General features: G+C 41.3%; 1 protein-coding gene across 1 annotated transcript in view; it reads left to right on the top strand.

Annotated features, from left to right (window-relative positions):
• LOC117535113 (protein FAM184A-like) overlaps positions 1-7265 on the top strand; it is a gene marked incomplete at its 3' end in the record, with an annotated part of 139565 nt that extends 132300 nt beyond the window's left edge. Inside the window, 1 exon segment of the mRNA XM_034199444.1 lies at positions 7114-7265. Within this exon segment, the coding sequence (XP_034055335.1) occupies positions 7114-7265 (152 nt within the window).
• Between the last annotated feature and the right edge of the window lie 5758 nt (positions 7266-13023).

The raw sequence follows: 13023 nt of genomic DNA, 5'->3' as shown, positions 1-13023 counted from the left end.
GTGTAAGAAGCAGGAAGTAAAAAGGAACTCACCTTGTGGTATAACCGGCAAGAGAGAAAGCCTTTGAGCTCCAGACTGTTTCAGAGAGAATCCTTGATATCCATGATATGGCGTTTCATCAGCGGCAGCATTTAGTTTAGACAGTAGCTGCCGGGTCCCGCATGAGCTCAGACCCCTCCTCTTTAAAGCTTTATACCCAAATCAGCACTTTAGAAACAGGAAGTGAAATAGAGGGATATGAGGCATGGCTAGAATGATCTGTTTGGTATTTTGAGCAAAACACTTCATAGACATGTTTTTATATATTTGTATATATTTGAGACCCATGCTATTGCCTACAAATAGCATGATAGGTGACCTTTAAATATATATAGCGCTTGTCAACACAAGGCAATTCAAAGTGCTTTACAAAAATGAAAGACATTAAGAGCATAAAACACATTAGAACTTTAAAGAGCAAAGATAATAAAAACGTGAATAACACAGGTACATGAATACAAGTACTGTGCCGTGTGAGATGTGAATAGTTCAATTAAAAGAAGCGGCAAAAAGAAAAGTCTTCAGCGGACCTGCAGGCTTTTCCCGTGAAATGATAGTTCTTTGACACTTTTCTAAACCTTTCTAAGTGAGCGAACAAAGTATGAGCAATTCAATAATTAAATCGAATTAATATATGCATTTAAAAGAACCCTTAGACTATGATCTGCAGCCGTTATGTAATCTGTTTGAGAAGCTCCATCCATGACATTTGCATCCAGCAGAGGCTTGTCAGAGTCAAGGTTAGCGTGGCAGTGACTCATCATCCCTCACTCTCCTCTGACAGCAGACGGTTTCCACATCAAGACGCTCTTCTGACAGCTCCACGTTTCCCCCTCTTATAAGGTCAAAATATGCAACGCACAAAGCAACATACAACACGCCTCGAGGTGCCAAAGGAAATGTGTTCCTCACCGCTAATCCGACCATATCACAGTCAAGGTCGATTTGGATGAGCTATACATCACAATCGCCAAATCCCCTCTCCGACGCCATGGACGCTGTAATTGTGTTAATGCTCGAGGCTGAATGGAGGTCAGGGAACGGCGTCCTCATGATGGCGGTATGAATAAGGGCAAGTGTGTGTTCGAGTGGGGAGAAGGAACATCACCTCTGAGTCACTCACCGTTCTTAAAAACTCAGAAGTCTTCATTATTTATTTCCGTGTAAACCAAAGTGACTGCTCCAGCAAACATTCACCTTCTGTTATATGTCTCTCCTACTCTACTTGTTTCCTCTCTGATACCAACACACAGCTATTAGCTAAGTACATTTACTTAAGTGTCTACTTAAAGATGACATTATGCCATGGGCGTAGGAAGCATCCTCAATGTGGGTGGGACAATTTGACAGGGGGTGTGGGCAGGTGGTGGACCTAACCTCCTCTAGGGTGGTCCGCGGGCATGCTCCCCCGGAAAGATTTTTTTTTTTTTTTAAGTTAATGTATCAATCTGGTGCACTTTGAGAGCCACTACTTAGACTAAAGTTATCTAAACCCTCAGAGAGTCCTTTACCTCACTGAGCTGGGTTATCAGCCTCTCAGTCTGACAGGAGAGGACTCTCCCCTCCACCTCTCAGAGTCCTTTACCTCACTTAGCTGTGGTTATCAGCCTCTCAGTCTGACAGGAGAGGACTCTCCCTCCACCTCTCAGAGTCCTTTACCTCACTGAGCTGTAGTTATCAGCCTCTCAGTCTGACAGGAGAGGACTCTCCCTCCACCTCTCAGAGTCCTTTACCTCACTGAGCTGTAGCTATCAGCCTCTCAGTCTGACAGGAGAGGACTCTCCCTCCACCTCTCAGAGTCCTTTACCTCACTGAGCTGTAGTTATCAGCCTCTCAGTCTGACAGGAGAGGACTCTTCCTCCACCTCTCAGAGTCCTTTACCTCACTGAGCTGTGGTTATCAGCCTCTCAGTCTGACAGGAGAGGACTCTCCCTCCACCTCTCAGAGTCCTTTACCTCACTGAGCTGTAGTTATCAGCCTCTCAGTCTGACAGGAGAGGACTCTCCCTCCACCTCTTTAATAACAGCGCCTTATATCCGGGTGCTAGTGGAGCACGCTCGTGAACTGTTAGCGCCGGAGCCTCGCAGCGTGGAAACTGTGGCGCACATCATTTTACAACTAAAGACACAGCTACACAAAACACGCAGCATGTGTACGGCTCATGTGTACCGCTCTGAGAATCTGCCTTGGTACAAAGTAGCAGTGAAAACATGGGACGGAGTTTCATTGATTTGGGCATTCTCCCAATAAGCAAGTGGAATGGATTTGATAGTGAAGCACTGACACAGCGCTCTACAGAGAGGCGAGTGGATAGACCGATTCACGGACTTTCCGCATAGTAAAAGTGGGGGGTCTAAACTAATCATTTGAAAAGGTGGGGGGACTTGTGGCTAATGGCTGTGACGCCCATGCATTGTCAGGTTCATTTAAGTATGTAGTGTCTCTACTGTGACATGTCTCCATGCTTTAATATTCAAAAAGCTCTTTATTTGTCTCACCCTCTGTCTGAAACCAGAGCCCAGTCTGCTCTGATTGGTTAGCTGGCCGGCTCTGTTGTGATTGGTCTTCTGGCGCACACTCTCTTTTATATTACCGCAAATCTGACGTGTGTGTGTGTGTGTGTGTGTGTGTGTGTGTGTGTGTGTGTGTGTGTGTGTGTGTGTGTGTGTGTGTGTGTGGTGTGTGTGTGTGTGTGTGTGTGTGTGTGTGTGTGTGTGTGTGTGTGTGTGTGTGTGTGTGTGTGTGTGTGTGTGTGTGTGTGTGTGTGTGTGTGTGTGTGTGGTGTGTGTGTGTGTGTGTGTGTGTGTGTGTGTGTGTGTGTGTGTGTGTGTGTGTGTGTGTGTGTGTGTGTGTGTGTGTGTGTGTGTGTGTGTGTGTGTGTGTGTGTGTGTGTGTGTGTGTGTGTGTGTGTGTGTGTGTGTGTGTGTGTGTGTGTGTCCGTCCAGTTACATCCTGGGAGTAATAAAGTTGTGGCAAATCCTCGCTACACAGACACACGAGCATAACCTAATTTACATCCCGAACTTCTCCCCTCCAAAAAGCTACAAATAGCAGCAGAGTGTGTACGCAGAGTGTGTGTGCAGAGTGAGTGTTCACAGAGTGTGTGTACGCAGAGTGTGTGTGCAGAGTGAGTGTTCACAGTGTGTGTTCACAGAGTGTGTGTACGCAGAGTGAGTGTTCACAGTGTGTGTTCACAGTGTGTGTACGCAGCGTCTGAGGGCTTATTGCTTTCCTTATCATCTTCTGTCGCACTTATCTTATCTCTCACACTCTTGCTCACTACAACATTTGCCTGTCTCCTTTCAGAGGGAGAATTGTCTTACCTCCTCTGCGATTTAATATACAAAACGTATAAAATGTCCAAGTAATACAAGGGCGGGTTATGAAACATGCATTATAAGACCCCACACACACTCTTACAGGAGCAAAACACGTTGACTTCAATCCGTGTCATTTTGTGGTCATTCTATGTCTTTTGTCGTCATTCTGTATTTTTGTGTTCATTCTGTATCTTTTTCTGGTCATTTTATGTCTTTTGTAGGGATGTAACGATACCAAAAACTCACGGTACGATAATATCGCGATAAAAAGTTCACGGTACGATATTTATCACGATATTGAAAAATAAAGAAAAAAAATGTGTTTTTTAAAAAAAAATTTTAACTTGAATTTTTTTTTTTTATCAAATAATAAATCTGATTTGTAAAGCATTTTAGTAGATAGTAGTATTTTAAAGTGTCAACAATATAATAATCAGACCCTGCAATAAAATAAATCAAGTTTCACTTTAGTTTTTCAAGTAACTCAACTCTAACTCACTCACTCACTCAGCGTCATCAAGGTTATCTTTCAGGAATATGAGCATGTCCACATTTCCAGGTAGAAGCTGGGATGTTTGGGCGTTTACAAAATCCCCTGCTGTGGAAACAACTCTCTTGCTTGATACTGATGTTGCTGGGACAGAGAGATATGCTTTGGCCATGGGTGACAGCAGTGGGTCAAACTGTGCATTGTCTCTCCACCACTTCAACAACAATACAGTGTTTGCCAAGAAGGTGAGGCTTATTGACAGAGATATAGATATACTGTTGGTACTTGTCAATGTCTCTAGGTGTGTAAATGTAGCCCTGTAAATACGATGTCCTTTTGTGTTATCTGTTGTTTTATGTTCATGTTGTAACCTACTTGCTGCCATGTTGGACAGGTCTCCCTTGAAAAAGAGATGGATGATCTCAATGGGACCACCTGGTTAAATAAAGGTTTAAATAAATCGCGGTAGATTTTGTCAGTCTCACGGCGGTATTGAGACATTTATTTACCGCGATATTCGATATATCGTTACATCCCTAGTCTTTTGTGTGATTCGCATTAGTTTTATTAGACATAAAATGAGGCCACATTTAAACATAATACAGAGTAAACAATAGGTACTTTGGTGAGGAAATTAGGCTGAATGATAGTTGTCTTTGTATTGCTCTGGGAAGCTTATTTTACTTATTATACCAACATTATTTGTCTTCCTCTGACTCACTAAGATCTTGTCTTTAATGATCTGTACCACGTCTGTTTTCAGCGTTACCATAAAAACAGCACGGGCTCCCGTCAAACGCTTAAAATCCCAGACTGATGTTCGATGACTCTGAACGAGATTCATTTGAATAATCAGGGCTGTCGTCCTCCCATGAATCATTCCCCAAAGGCATTTCATATCAGTGGAATTAAAATGCCGCAGATGTTGCCGTCCATCTTCTATGAATATCATTTGAAGACGTTTCCTTGTTGACGGGCTCTGGTTATAATTTGCAAAATGGCATCTTAATGTCTTACTGACAGAAAATGGCTTGATCTGAATGTGTGAACAGCAGCTTTGTGTCTGTAATGGTGTGGCTTTAAGGGTTCTGTGGTAATGAAAATGAGACCTGAACTCTATCAAATACTCCATTTAATATGCAACATTTCCTTCATTTGATTTCAGTCAGCAAAGGCATGTATTACCCCAGACAGAGGGGGGAAGAGGTACAGGGAGAATGAGGGAAATAAAGAGCTTTTTGAACATTAAAGCATGTCACAGTAGAGACACTACATTACATTACATTGCATTTAGCTGACGCTTTTATCCAAAGCGACTTACAATAAGTACATTCGACCAGGAAGACACAACCTTGAAGAAAACAGAATCATATAAGTACATCAGGTTTCATAGAGCCAAACATTTCAAGTGCTACTCAACTGGCTTTAGGTAAGCCAGTCCTTTATTAGTATAAAAGTGCTTCGTTAATAGTTCTATCGCTCGAAGTGGAGTCGAAAGAGATGAGTTTTTCAGTCTGCGCCGGAAGATGTGCAAGCTATCTGCTGTCCTGATGTCAATGGGGAGCTCATTCCACCATCTAGGAGCCAGGATAGCAAACCCACGTGTTGTTGCTGATGGGAACTTTGTTTAAGGGGTCGCAGGGTTTGACTTACTTGAGGAAGAGAGAAAAGTAGCATGACACTGTACATCATTTGTGTGTCCACATGTGTACAACAGGTAAGAAACGGGATCTATCCACATTGATAACATAGCACGCCAACACAAATAAATGACAGTACATTTTGGCATAAAGCAGGATTATAGGTAGAAAAGATTTGATCATATATCTGCAATTCTTCAGGCCTGTGCTGGGTTTTAGTTTTCTTCACTTTATCTTGCTTTGTGGCTCTGGCTCTAAATGTTCAAATGTAATATTGGTCTCAGTTTTATTCTCACAGGCCAGCTGACAGCCATCAGACAGATGAGCTCACTGTAATACAACCGTTCACACTACAAGCGTCTGAGTTGGTTCGAAGAGGCATTAGTTGTCCATGTGTTTTTTTTAAAGTATTGCAAGTTAGCCGTGCTATGGCCTGGTAACTCAGGGGGTCCGCGGGGTCTTAAAAAGTATTACAAGTTGATAAATCAATTTAGCGAAAATGAAGGCTATTAAAAAGTATTAAACGGCATTTTCCAAGGTTTTACATTTTGTAGCTTGTTTTCAATAAGTATATAAATGGTCCAAAGAGGTTGTATTCTACAGTCTGCCTGAATGTAATCATTGCGTAGGTGTGTAGTGTGATTCTGTGTAGTTTATTGATGGCATCCCGTTGGATTTGACGTCATCTGAACAGGACATCGCACGCTCACTGCTTGATAGCGCGCGAAGGTCCGTTTACGCCGGTTGTTAAACACCATCGTTATGGGGAAATGCAAGTCTGCGTGAAGGACAATCAATACTGAATATAGTCAATGTGAGGTAAAGTGTGTCGCCAAGGTAACCGGTTAGAACTCCAAGTGGAGATGAGGTCTTAAAATGTACGGAAAGGGTCTTATAAAAGGTCTTAAAAGGGATTACATGTGACTTCAGGATTCCTGCATACACCCTGTAACTACATTTTGTAGAAAAGTGCTTGTCAGTTTTCAAAAATTGTAATATGTCTGTTTTTGTATACTCACTGTAGATAATGAAATGATATTGAACTTATTATCAGTATTATAAAAGTAGAGTTTCAGTCAAGGCAATTCTCAACTGGAAATCATTGCAGTTGTGACCTTACCTTTGCTTTCTCACAAACTCTAGGATACAACTGTCAATATAACAATTTATTTTGATGGTGAGAGAATCTTTAAAAGTCTACAGCAGAGTGACTTCCAATAGTTTTCCTCACAGTCAAGCTCGTGTTGCACAAGAATCTTTCTGCAAACCTCTTAAAGACAACTCTTCCGAATGTGGGGGAGGAATAATCTGTGGTTTTTAAAACATGTTGATATACAGTCGCAGGTGAAGTGTTTCTCAGAAACTGTGCTGGTGTTTCAGTGCAGTTGAATTCACTGTATGTTGACTGGGCAGTTTCTCCTTCTGCCCTTATAGAGGATCTAAAATAATGCTAATGCACTTCCCTCTCCCTGCTTTCTCTCACTTTTTCATTTTCCTTTCTTTTCTCTCACTCCATCATCTCCTCCTATGTCCGTAACTTTTTATCCTCAAATGTCCCTCTACACTCTCCCTTCCTCCACCACCACCTCCACCACTCTTTTCCTCCCCTCTCCTCCCCCCTCAGGATTTGGAGGAGCGTCTCCGCCACCACCACCACGCGGAGCTGCAGTCTCTGAGAGATGCTCACCGTCAGAGCATCGAGACGCTCAAACAGCAGTCGGAGCAGGAGCTGCAGACACTGCGCTTTGAACTGGAGGACGAGGGCAAAGCCATGCTGTGTAAGAGAGAGAGTGTGTGTGTGTGTGTGTGTGTGTGTGTGTGTGTGTGTGTGTGTGTGTGTGTGTGTGTGTGTGTGTGTGTGTGTGTGTGTGTGTGTGTGTGTGTGTGTGTGTGTGTGTGTGTGTGTGTGTGTGTGTGTGTGTGTGTGTGTGTGTGTGTGTGTGTGTGTGTGTGTGTGTGTGTGTGTGTGTGTGTGTGTGTGTGTGTGTGTGTGTGTGTGTGTGTGTGTGTGTGTGTGTGTGTGTGTGTAGTGTTCTACCAGAATACAGTCCTGATTCAAGAAAATACAAAACACTTGCAACACAGGCAGCATAACGCCACATCAAATCTATACACTGTGGATGAAGAAGTACTCAAATAATGTACTTTATTAAAAGTAGTGATACCACAATGTACACGTTCTTTCATTAAGTAAAAGTCCTGCACTCAAGCTCTGACTCCAAGTATTACCATTAAGATGTACTTGAATATAAAAGTATTCAATATCCGCGGCCCATTTCATAAAACAATGTATTTATTATATTGTTTCATCGTATTTATTGATACATTAATTAGTGTACTGTGAAATGTGGTTTAGTCCATTAAAAAGTCAACAACTTGTGCACGTGTATTCCTGCCATTTCAATGGTTGTGTGATCATGTAATTTATATTTGTTATACATATTAAAGCAGTTAAAAACCTCTGTGGCTTAAAACTACAAAGGGAATGTTGTGAGTCTGATTTATTTTTGTTTATTTCAAATATTGGTAAGTGAAGTTTATTCTAGATGCAAACTATATGAATACATTAGACTGTTGTGGACAATGGAGAAGCCTTGTGTTTTACTATGCTCTATTATTCATTATTCATGATCCACCAATTGTAACATTTCTGCAAAACCATTAATTTTGGAAATGTCTGCATTCACTGCCTTTTAAGAACTAAAAAAAACAACCTTATAAATTCAGAGAAAACCACAAAGCGTTTTATATCGAAGCCGCTGTGCCTCTTCTGTAATAACAGATGTCCTATGGATGGATGTTCTGTGATTTATGAGGCTTCCTCGCTGCTTTCTTTCTTAACTCAATGCAGGAATAAGAGAGCTTTCTGAAGTGTGCAGACTGTGTTTTGATATAAAGTAAGAAAGGATATGAACAACAGTTAGTATATCAGCAGTGAACTGTAAAGTGCTGACACATCTCGCTGGTTTTCAGCTTGGACCCACCAGCGCTGTGATAAATGTTCTCCCATTAACCTTCATGTCACGGTCCTGACACCAGAGAGCCGCTCACATCCATCCCTCACTCCCACATCCTGACATCCTTTCATTACCTTCTCACTTGATCTCCCCCCCCTCTTACTTCCCTTCATTTTCTGTGTGTGTGTGTTCCCCCTCTCTATGCTTTTCTAAGCCATTAGACTGTTTGGGAGGAAAGTTGTTCATTGGAGTGAGGATTAAAGGCCACTTGAGTAAAAGCAGCCACGGCCATGAAAAAGGCTTTCTTTCTTTATTTTGCAATAAAAACGCTGTTGCTTTTAATGAACACTTGCGAGCACACTAAAGGTCGGTGGAGGCTTTTTGTAACAAGCCTTCAAATTACTGAGTCTCAAATGTGCAGACGAGCTTTGTGCTCTCGTTTGTTCTGTACAAATGTCATCAGTTCAAAACAGATTTGAATTGCTACGCAGATGACACACAGAGTTAAAGGGGACCTATCATGCAAAATGCACTTTTTTATGTCTTTTCTACATAAAGATGTGTCCCCGGTGTGTCGGGGAACTCACGCAGCGTCAGAAAATAAAACCCTCTCTCTTTTCCTCCGTACCCAAATCTCTAAAAACGGGAACAACGGAGCTGATCCAGATTTGCGTCCGATATGACGTAATATCTGAAATGTGGACCCACGGCCCAATCAGAAACGTTGCTATCAGAAACAATGCCCGACTGTTTTGGACGTAATATGGTCGGTGTTTACATTAGCATCGCTAACACTCAGAGCTAACCTGTGCTGGAGAGCATGTGTGTGAAGAAGCAGGAAGTAAAAAGGAACTCACCTTGTGGTATAACCGGCAAGAGAGAAAGCCTTTGAGCTCCAGACTGTTTCAGAGAGAATCCTTGATAATCCATGATATGGCGTTTCATCACGGCAGCATTTAGTTTAGACAGTAGCTGCCGGGTCCCGCATGAGCTCAGCCCCCTCCTTTTTTTTTAAAGCTTAATACCCAAATCAGCACTTTTGAAACAGGAAGTGAAATAGAGGGATATGAGGCATGGCTAGAATGGGTGATCTGTATTTCATTCACACTTCATAGACATGTTTTTTATATATTTGTATATATCTGAGACCTATGCTATTGCCTAAAAATAGCATGATAGGTGACCTTTAAGATAAGATAACATAAGATGTACTTAATTGATCCCAAATTAGGAAATGTTTGCGTTGCAGCAGCATAAAAAACAAGGCATTGCACATAAGTAGAAATTAAAAGAGTAGAAATAAACAATTCTAAAATGTAAACATCTCAAAATAGAAATAAGCAGCATTAATAAAGTAGAAAACGTACAAGTTACGTTTCTCTTGAGAGAACTGATCGTGGTACAAGGATGCCTGTTTGGCCTCGAATCAGTGAATGAGTGAACTTTTTTTAAACTAGAGAACATAAAAAAGACGAACTGCTTGCTCTGACTTTAATTCAAGAGAGAGAAACTTTTCAAAAAGTGTTTTAGTTTTGAAAAGTATTAATTTAGGATAAAACCTTGAGATTAACCATCTTTCAAGGGAGCGAAATATACAGCACAAACTGTCAGCGAATAATTTCGCCCTAAATGTTTACCTTTCGCCCTTTGACGCAGCTGACCAACCTTGAGCAGCCGTTATCTCCCTCAAGGAGGGGCTGCCCTAGCAAGTTGATGTTGTTACTAGTTTTTGACCGGGCACCTCTCGGTCAGAGATAGTTATTGTTGTGGGACACCTGGAACACATCCTTCTCGGGGTGTAGATGACCCCGAGCCATAAGCGACAACAAATGTGATTCAGTGTCCTCAGCTGTTTAGTCTATTGAAGAATGTTGATTATTCCACTCTGAACTGGTTCAAACCTGGAGCTACAGGAGGGGTCTTCAGAATTGATTGTGGCGTCTCAACCGTGTGGTCAACTCGTGGCCTGTGACATGTCTTGTGAATTCTCCGGCCGAAGCTCCAAATAAACCGTCGGTGTTTGCCATCAAAGCTCCAGCTCTCCTCGTGTCTCTCTGAGTCCTGACTCCCATTGCTTCAGACGTTTCCCCCACACAAACAATAACAAGAAATCAATAACACAATAACTATCACATCACAATGCAACCACAGACTATACTTAAATACAATTTAAGATACGATTTCGGACATATGGCCACAGTAAAGCCCTGAACAAATACATTATCCTAGCAATACAAAAATAATATATGTATATAAAGTTAGTGTTTTGTACTTGGGATTTCATCTATAGCATATACAGTTAACCAGGCAACAACAAAAAGGAGACAGAGCATTTGGGAACATTTCAAAATAAGTGAAGCCGTCATATACTGTAATAGGTGGCAAATTATTCCAGTCCGAAGGAGCTTTCTATCTCGGTCATCAGAGTTAGAAGTGACCAAGACAGTCTTTTTCACCTACTAACTTCTCCTAAAGCCAGGTTGTCTGATAAAACAGGATGCAGGGAAGATGAATCATGCTTTATTAGTTTTTGCAGGTTTGACTTTTGTAATAATCTCTTCACTGGCCACTAAAGAAAGTAGATACTTCACTGGCCACTAAAGAAAGTACATACTTCACTGGCCACTAAAGAAAGTAGATACTTCACTGGCCACTAAAGAAAGTACATACTTCACTGGCCACTAAAGAAAGTAGATACTTTCACTGGCCACTAAAGAAAGTAGATACTTCACTGGCACTAAAGAAAGTACATACTTCACTGGTCACCAAAGAAAGTAGATACTTCACTGGTCACTAAAGAAAGTAGATACTTCACTGGCCACTAAAGAAAGTAGATACTTCACTGGCCACTAAAGAAAGTAGATACTTCACTGGCCACTAAAGAAAGTAGATACTTCACTGGCCACTAAAGAAAGTAGATACTTCACCTGGCCACTAAAGAAAGTAGATACTTCACTACGTGGCCACTAAAGAAGTAGATACTCATGGCCCACTAAAGAAGTAGATCCTTCACTGGCCACTAAAGAAAGTAGAATACTTCACTGGCCACTAAGAAGTAGATAATTCACTGGCCACTAAAGAAAGTAGATACTTCACTGGCCACTAAAGAAAGTAGATACTTCACTGGCCACTAAAAAGTAGATACTTCACTGGCCACTAAAGAAAGTACATACTTCACTGGCCACTAAAGAAAGTAGATACTTCACTGGCCACTAAAGAAAGTAGATACTTCACTGGCCACTAAAGAAAGTAGATACTTCACTGGCCACTAAAGAAGTAGATACTTCACTGGCCACTAAAGAAAGTAGATACTTCACTGGCCACTAAAGAAAGTAGATACTTCACTGGCCACTAAAGAAAGTAGATACTTCACTGGCCACTAAAGAAAGTAGATACTTCACTGGCCACTAAAGAAAGTAGATACTTCACTGGCCACTAAAGAAAGTAGATACTTCACTGGCCACTAAAGAAAGTAGATACTTCACTGGCCACTAAAGAAAGTAGATACTTCACTGGCCACTAAAGAAAGTAGATACTTCACTGGCCACTAAAGAAAGTACATACTTCACTGGCCACTAAAGAAAGTAGATACTTCACTGGCCACTAAAGAAAGTAGATACTTCACTGGCCACTAAAGAAAGTACATACTTCACTGGCCAAAGAAAAGTAGATACTTCACTGGCCACTAAAGAAAGTAGATACTTCACTGGCCACTAAAGAAAGTAGATACTTCACTGGCCACTAAAGAAAGTAGATACTTCACTGGCCACTAAAGAAAGTAGATACTTCAGCTCTAGTTCACAACTTGTTATCAGGCTTCTGTTTCAGCTCCCGAACGCTGGGTCCCTTTTCTTTTACCATTGATTTTCAGTCATCAATCAAACGTATTCTTTAAGCAACTTTCAAATGCACTTCACAGATCTCTGCAAGCTATCGTTGAGAAGAACAACTCTAAAAACTAAACATGGAATAAGAAATAATGATCACAACCTACTTCAATTTTAATAAAACTAAATACAGTAAAATAACTAAGAAGAATTATAAAACACTTGAAGAGTTTAGATTTATTGGGACTGTAATTTAATCTTTTTGTACTTCAGGGTGTCCACGGGGTCTTAAAAAGTATTAGAAGTTGATAAATCAATTTAGCGTAAAGTGTGTCGCCAAGGTAACCGGTTAAAACCCCAAGTGGTGATGAGGTCTTCAAATGTATGGAAAGGGTCTTAAAAGGTCTTACATTTGACTTCAGGATGCCTGCATATACCCTGTACTAAGACTTTAACCACTTATTGGACCGTTTATTCAATTTGTATAAACTTTATTTGTATTTTATTTCAGTTTTACTGTTGAAATGTCATACTATAATGAGCAGCATTGTATGTATACAGTAACAGTGTTGTCCAAAAGAAGGGAATTGTCATTGTCATAATTATCATTAACTCTTACTGTGTCCCTCTCTCTCGTTCCAGCCTCTCTGCGTCAGAGCTGAACCACATCCACGTGTCGGCCATCGAACACTGAGACAGACGCACCAACAGGAAGCAGCCGTCGCCAAGCGTCGCTGGAGAAAACTCTGG

The sequence above is a fragment of the Gymnodraco acuticeps genome, unplaced genomic scaffold (genome assembly GCF_902827175.1).
Source record: "Gymnodraco acuticeps unplaced genomic scaffold, fGymAcu1.1, whole genome shotgun sequence".
NCBI lineage: Eukaryota > Metazoa > Chordata > Actinopteri > Perciformes > Bathydraconidae > Gymnodraco > Gymnodraco acuticeps.
Note: the sequence above shows the minus strand (reverse complement) of the source record. Positions and strands in the feature narration are given on the sequence as shown.